Genomic DNA, 8,177 nt, shown 5'->3' on the forward strand with positions numbered 1-8,177 from the left:
TTCTGGCTGAGACCAACTACAGGAGAATTCCTTGTAGTAATTGTTTGGTCTTTCTTACAGAGCTCTGAAGGGACTATGAGAGCGTAACTTTGTTGAGGACAAATAACGGCTGCCAAAAATAGGTTTTCCCTATATTAAAACCTGTTTGTTGCTTTTCAGTGTATTTTACTAAATACGTATCTTATTTAGATGGGTATGATTTCTCTTCTTTTTACTTATGGGTATTCCATTCTGTGGAAGTTTCCTTGGCAAGTTATTTGCCATTTTGGAGTATTCCTTGTGTCCATATTGTGAATGATAAGTAATGATAAGGATCTGAAGAGAAAAATAAGGAAAGATAGAGGCAGTATGTGATGGATTTCCCTCCTGAAATGACAAAAAACTTTATTCAAACATTTAGAATGTTTTAAGACATAAATTTTAGTGGTGAATGGAATGAAGGACTGATCAAGCAGCTACATCTCAGGTTCAAAGTTCCTTCTCTACTGGTGTGAGAAGCTTGGCATTGGTTGGTAAATATACTGAATGCATAATTGCAACGTACTCGGTTCCATCAAGTAGCTGTGTGCAGAGTGTAACATAACATATTTGTTGTTGGTTACCTTTTATTTGTTTGTTAGCAGATTTTTTTTATTTATTTTGTTTGCTGAAAAAAAGTGTTCATAGTATTCACAAGAGATTTTCTAGTTATGAAGAACTCATTTTGAAAATGTTTGATCTCAAAAGTTATAAGAACATTACAGTATACAGCATCACTTCTAGAACATTGTAAAAGTGCACTCAGTGGGTCTGAATGTCTGTGCTGTACGTATTACTATTGTACAATATATCAAGTAAAAATTTTTTTTTATAAAACTATCTAATAATGTCTGTATGTAGTATAATAAAGCATTATTTTTGTTAAGAAGCAAAATATCTTGCCTATAAAATAAGTATTTTCTATGTAGTACAGTGTTGATAGATATTACTTTGTTTCATACCTGTAAAGTGTTACCAGTCTGTATATGAAGATTGGTGTTATTTGTTCACACTTTTTTTATGTTGCATGTCTAACATAAATCAAAATTAGTACTCTTGTGTTAGCATTCCTGAATGTTATTGCTAAGCATAAATGAATGTAGTATAACTGGAATAAGATTACTTTTGCAAATTGCTGTGATTTTCCATAATGATTTGATGTTAATTTTAACCTTTCACTCCTTTATTAAGGGTAATGGCAGTTTTCTCAGCAGCAAAGGAGGACTTTTTTTTATATAAATATTACATCCAATTATGATTATGTGAGTTATATCACAAAGCAAACTAAATTACATTTCAGTATTGAATATATTGGTACATAATTGGACCATTTTTTTAACAGATTTAAACTTAATTAGTTTGCGATAGAAGTTAATGAGTAAGATAAGAAAATGAAGGTGAAAAAATCCAGAATTAGGTGTAAGTGTAATGTGTATCCCTTATTCATAAAGTTTTGATTTTTAATCATTTATGACTCTGGGTACATTTTGTCTTGACACATATTGTGTATATACATAATTTTTTCTTATAAAGAATAGGACTCATTATGTGTAATGTCTTGGTCACACATTTGTAATTCAAGGACGTGCATGGCATAATGGCTGGTTTTGGCAATCGCTGTCATTATTCGCATGCCTGGGCCTGCCAGAAAAAAAATTGTCAGTTGTTATGACACCATGGTGTAATACACCGCCAACCATAGTGACAACACTACGCAATTCGAGATGAACGTACGTATATATGTAACCATACTCGCATTACACCAGTAATTAGGCCACACTCACATTTGGTGGTTGTGACGGGATGGCTTAGTGTGTAAATGCATGTCTGATTGTGGTGATTTATTGGGTTTATTTACGTCACATAGCTACATGCATTATGGCATTGTAGCTGTGTCATTACTATATGGATTCCACCATATAAGTTCCAGGTGAACTCGTCACCGATCTTTCTTGTTCCAGTTGCAGACAGAGCAAGATCAACCTGTTCCATACCTGAGGACCAACATGACCATGAACTAGTAAAAAGCATTTTGGGATTATCATGATACCATATAGCAGTTAAGACTCCTAAGGTGCATGGAGGAACAACAATGCATGCTTAAGAAGAAGCATAGAAAACCAAGACGTTGCTGGGTCTCTGGCCCTACTGACAATGCAGAAAGGAGAAAGGATACTATGACAGTGTAAGAATTAGAAACTGAGAATCCAGAACATACAGGAATTTTACTAGGATTATGTAGAACCTTTTCGAAGGTTTGTGGAAAATCTCATACCCTACATAAAGAAGACCCTCACATTCCGGAGGAAACTCATTTAGCCAGGCCTGTGTGTTGCAATTACCCTATGTTACCTTGCAACTGGAGAATCTTTTTAGGCTTGATGATGTACACAGCTTTGCCACATTGCAACCCAAATGGCGCACTGAGTGTACTGCCACATAACCATGGCGATTCATGGTGCCCTATATAATGAATAGCACATTTTGCAATTGCAAGTGATTTGTGCAATTAATTATGACAAATGGCAATGCCATTGCATCAGTGGCAAACACCATTGTGTCCATGTTGCATAGTGTGCAATGACATGACAACAAATAACAGTTGGTACTGCTGGACTGTGTATGTTTTAAACGGTTTAAAACATCTGCCATCACTTGCTGCATGTTGCCAAACTTGGCAACACAATAACGATTCATGGGGATTGCTGGTTATTTGGTCGTAATTACAGCATAGTGAAGTTGTAATTAGCAAAATTTTTGCGGTTTGTATTGCGTGTCCTTAAATCATAAATGTGTAACTGAGCCCTAACTTACCTTGTTGCATGATAGATGAACATTGGTAAACAAAACAAAAAGAACAAAAACGTAGATTCTAGTGAGAGAACCTACAAAGGATAATGAATTTTAGTTCAGTATAGCAAAGATGAACTTTATTCTCAATTAGTTTCTTTAGCAATAGTGAAGATAATAAAATTAGATAACATTTTAAAAAAAGATAAATTTTTTTTTTATTTAGAATTGAGACTATGTTGTGAGAAGTTCTTCCAGAGTTGGAAAGAATTGTGCCATGCAGCCTGTAAAGTCATATTAATGCTATACTTAAAAATGAGTACTTTATCATAGAATGTTGTAAGGAATTTTTTTGTGCTTTTCAAATAAGGACATTGAAAATACGTTTTGGGTAATAAATGATATCATTATTGTTAGTTTACTATTTATTGATTTTTTTCCTATCTTCGTAATCCAGGATTTTAATTGAATATATCTTTTTCTTCCAGTTCAACTGTAGCACATCCTTCTGAGCTCCCACCTTCCCCTCATCAATGGGATTGACAGGACGCTAAACACTAGCTTCAGTAGTTTTGACACCCACATTTTCCTCTTTATCCGAAAAATGATAAAGAGCAGCACAGTGGGACAAATAACAGGAATTTGTGTAATGGTAGGATGAAAACTTGCTCATTGGCTCAAGCATAGAATAATCGAGTGAAATAAAAAGAGTGAAGTCTGGAAGGATAAAGTATTCAAGTACTGTTCTTGACTAAAACTGTGTTGCTTGTTATATACATTTCTTGTATGTATGGGAGACAGTACACCAGCCATGTATTTTTACAGTGCTTACTTGAAATGCTACATGCTATTAATTTAAATGATTAAACTGGAAAGTACTACATGTAAAGCTTGATTTTGCAAGTGACGTTCCGCAGAAAACTGAAAATACAAGTAATTTGGTGTTCCATACATCGTACATGAACCAAATAGTGTTCTGGTGATATAAATAAAGACTTGTCAGCAGTGTGTATGTTTATAAATGGTGAGATGAATGCTTTGTAGGCTGTTATGCCATATCTGTAGTCAAATCACTGCCATGTGCACTAGGGGGTAAAATGGCCAGCATTATAAGGGTTGAAGGGCTGTGCTAATATGCACTGACCCATCATCTTTGGCCTGTAACTTCATTTAATCCACTGATGTAGATCTGTGTGAGCTTGCCATAATGAACATCACTGTGCAGTAATGTGAAAACCTTGCTCAACATCATGATCTCCCATTGTTTAAGCTCCTTGCAAGGTAGCAGACACAAGAGCATCCATAGCTTGAAATGGTGACTGAAGAGAGACATTGTTACCCTCTACAGTTCCCTCCTTACATGTGTAAAAAGTAATGATAACAATGTTACTGCAAGAGCTTTTTGATAAATTAATAATAGAAGATGCAGAATCGTAGGCGTCACTATAAGAAAAAGTTTGCGTGTATTTGTAGATATTGTCTACAATATAATCTCCATTTGTACCTGGGTATGGAATTTGATATACCTGTATTGACAAAAATGTTTTGGTTTGGATGCTGAAATACTGCATATGTCAGTTTTATCAAAGCTTATTTTATTCTGACAGATTCAACAGGCATAAAAAAGAAAAAGAAAAAAAATTTCCTTTGAAATGACTGAATAAGTAGAAAGAAGTACTCTTTCTTTAGGAAATTATATCCATCCAGATAAGTACATCTCATTCCATTGATATGTTGATGATTCATTATTCATGCTCCTAAACTTCAACCCTTGTTACTCTCAGGTATTTGAAGCATACATAAGTCCTTTTTTGTCTCATTTTATTGTCATCTGCTGTTACATTTTCATCAAGTAAACATAATGGTTATGATTCCTATTATTTAATTATGTATGCAAAGGTAGAAGATTGTCCGTTTCATTGCATTTCACTGATGTAAATTCACAATAATCTGTTCTACCTTATTATTGAAGGTAGTGCAAAACTGTAATTGCAAGTACCAAGTTTTCAAGTGCAATCAGTTTTAGAGTTGCAATAAAAAAACACTTTTCCATTATTGCTTTTAGTAATTCACCAAATGGAGGTAGATTTACTCATAAGTGAAAGGCCGAGACCTAACCAGGAGTAAAGTTTGTGTAATTATGCATTTTTCTAAGTTTTTCAGAATTAGGGATGTTTTATACATAGGTCATAGCAAGATCACACCACCGGGAAAGTTACATGTCTGTGATACTTCAGCAAGAGATAAGAGACAGGAGTTATTTTTCTCTCAAAACAGACTAGGCAGATGTTTTGTACCTTTTTTTTTTTACTTTGGGGGGAAAAATTGAAAGGATATTAATGGTGCTCATGTTTTAGTAAAACAGGTGTACATTAGAACAGGAAAATATGAGGGTAATGTAAACTTTCTGGTTAAGAACATTAATGAAAAGAAAATGGTGTTTTCAAAATTTTCTTGCAAATTTTTAACAGGACATGCATTTTTATTGTTGCAGGTATTCCGTGAGCAGTAAGGTAACCACAAGTCTGTCCTTCCTCTATTACACTGAATTTTTAAAGTTGTAACAGACATTTCACTTCTTAGAATTTTTCTCATACTTGGATAAACTTTCACATTATGGGAGTAATGACTTTATTTATGATATACACTGACTACCTCATATGATTTCCATAGCCCCACCCAGTCCTTACCATTACCATTGCTAATATTTGTACTGTATTTTTTTTGTGTATACCTTCTAGCATTTAATTTGAAGAGTGTGAAGTATTTATTATTTTATTAATTATCATTGTTGTTGTTATTTTTTTATGTTTAAAACTGATGTGGTCATGGTAGACTTGTATGACAAAGATCTCTTTACAGAAACAAGTCAGGTTAGCTCACGACTTGTTTGCTTTGCAGTTTAGACATAGAGATTTTGCCAAGTTTCTGCTCAAGAACGTTAAGAATTATAATACATGTACTGTATTGCATCATGGTCTTAATGATTACATTTTTTTGTTATTTATTGTATACATGGTGGATGAAATTCCTTCAATAGATGAAACTGTTTTGTACAAAATTTTATCCTTTTATCTTTGGGTGTGTATTGCAATGGATGGTCTTCATGAGTTCTGGATTGAATAGCTTAGTGACTTGTATTCTGATATACTATCACCATTGTTTGACCAACAATCTTTTGACTTGATTTGAGAGATAATTAGGCTTTCATTTCAATAGTGTAGCTTTGCCTTCCTTTGGCTAGAGTTAATTCTTAATTTCACTCTCAATAAAATGTTTGCTTTTGGTCATGATCCCTGATGCATACCTAGGGGTGTATATGGTGACCATATCTCTTGAAATATGTGATCTTTTTGGAAATGGCAAAGGTCTGGTCCTTAGGTAGCGTAGTGGTGTAGATTCAAAATCTGGATTTTTAGACTTAGATAAGGACCTTTCATGCAGCCATATCCAAAACAAGCATCCACATATTTTTTAAAATTTTTACAAGAATGATCTCTTATATTTTTCCCAGACCAGGACTGATTTGAGAGACCTGGGACTGTGGAATACAATGTATAAGTGTAGATACTTGTACAGAATTGTAGTGGCGGAATGAGTGGTGTGTATGTAATATTTTAATAAGTAAGTAACATGAAATGGACAAAGTGATAGTGTGTATTTTGACTTTGGTATTTTACTTGTAAGTTTGTAGAGATGTATGTCATAATTATTGTGCCTATCACTAAAGCTTACATTAATTTTGCGTAATCAGTGATTTGCAAGACTAGGATAAAATGGACTCTGGAATGAACTTATTTTAATTGAATTGCGGTTCCATTTTTTTAAAGATGTATAAGTTTTGTATGTTGTAATTTTGATTATTGTGTGCATGATAACTTAGGGTACAGAATTTCTTTCCAGAACCTTCAATTAATTCTTCAGCCAAATTTTATAGGCCAACAATTGAGGTTAAGAATTTTTGTACATTTTTTACCAAAAAGAGAGTACGTATTTGTGGGTGTTTGTATCCCATATTTTTTTCTTACATGATAGAATAAGCATCTGTGTGCATATTTGCATGAAGACTGTGCTGCTGTATTTTATAAATGTGACAAGATCAAGGTCTTTGATAAAGAGTAAGCTCTTATGTGTATGTAAAGATGTAAAGTTCTATCATCCTGCCTGGTTATGAACCCTGAATTATTTCTTAAAAGTTGATAAGATGTGCATTAATAGGCAAATGAATTTCTACCTTTATTCTTTGTCTCTAGTTAAATTGCTTTTTTTAATATTTTAGATGATACATTATTTATGGCTAGGCTCACTTTTGATTCATAGCTCAAAAACGCGCAGGAACCAAAGGCTGCTATGAGGGACAGGCACTCATTGTTAGTAGTGTTGATACCATGTTGCAATATTATTGAAAGGCAAGTTGTCCATTGCCTTAAGTCAGTGTCTCGCCGAGCATTTGTCAACTGAACTTATAACTGCCCATTTTTTGGTGTATTATTTCAAGCATTAAGTCCAACGTGATCATACGTGATAATTAAATAATTTTTTTACTGTTTGTTGTTTACTTTACCTTGTTTTGTTATCCATCAGGCAAACATGTGTTCTTTTAAAAAAAAAGCTGTCTCCTCCCTGTGTGTTTAGGTAAACCTTTACTGAAATTAAACTAAATCCTTATCAATGATATCTGGGGATGTAGGTAATAGACAAGCTTCTCCCATAACTTCTGGCCATCAAGATCTGCTCCATGCCTTCAGGCTGGCTTTGCTTTTCACCTACTCTCATTGGGTGGGATGCATTAGCAATCAACTGCCTAGATCTAAGTGTTTTACTTGGCCCTCTTTGCTACTCTGTAATGACTAACCTTTCATAACTGAATTACACATATATATAATTACAATAATAACTGAAGAATGGTTATTACAATAATGATTGAACCAAGCATAGGAGTGAATATGATTTAAATTACTTTAGAAAAACAAGAAGTATGAGTTTAGATGACTCTCTCTTTTGGCATTATATATTTTCAAACTGGAAAGTATACAGTATCAAATGCTTTTCCCCCCTCATTATGGGACCACCTTGATGTGGTGAGGGGGCCTCTCGAACCTCAGGAATTTCTTCCAAGGTTTGAACCCAAGAGTCCCATATGACATTATATATTTTCGAGTTAACTTCTGTGGACTTTTCCATTTTTGCCAAAATTTTTGAAAGCAAATAAATGAGAAAACATATCATGGCTTGGCGTGGAGTTGAGTCCGAAGCTGGGTGGTGAGAGCTGTGGTGGATCCATCATCTGCCCGACGGTGTTCGGACCTGTTTTTCAGGCGGAACTATTCTGTGAAGCTGGACCGTGGCTTCCAGGGGGGGTCCTGGTT

At 34.3% G+C, this 8,177-nt stretch overlaps 1 protein-coding gene across 4 annotated transcripts in view; it reads left to right on the plus strand.

Moving 5' to 3' along the window:
• The window catches only part of LOC135220483 (serine/threonine-protein kinase NLK2-like), a 262,853-nt gene extending 255,500 nt beyond the window's left edge, over positions 1-7,353 (plus strand). For all 4 annotated transcript variants that reach the window (XR_010315712.1, XR_010315713.1, XR_010315714.1 and 1 more), the window contains one exon: positions 3,297-7,353. Coding sequence is in view for 1 of the 4 variants with exons in the window: in XM_064257611.1 (XP_064113681.1) it covers positions 3,297-3,351 (55 nt within the window). In the remaining 3 variants the exon portion in view is untranslated. The remainder of the gene's footprint in view (positions 1-3,296) is intronic.
• Positions 7,354-8,177: the final 824 nt, after the last annotated feature.

This window comes from Macrobrachium nipponense, chromosome 2 (genome assembly GCF_015104395.2).
Source record: "Macrobrachium nipponense isolate FS-2020 chromosome 2, ASM1510439v2, whole genome shotgun sequence".
NCBI classification, from domain to species: domain Eukaryota; kingdom Metazoa; phylum Arthropoda; class Malacostraca; order Decapoda; family Palaemonidae; genus Macrobrachium; species Macrobrachium nipponense.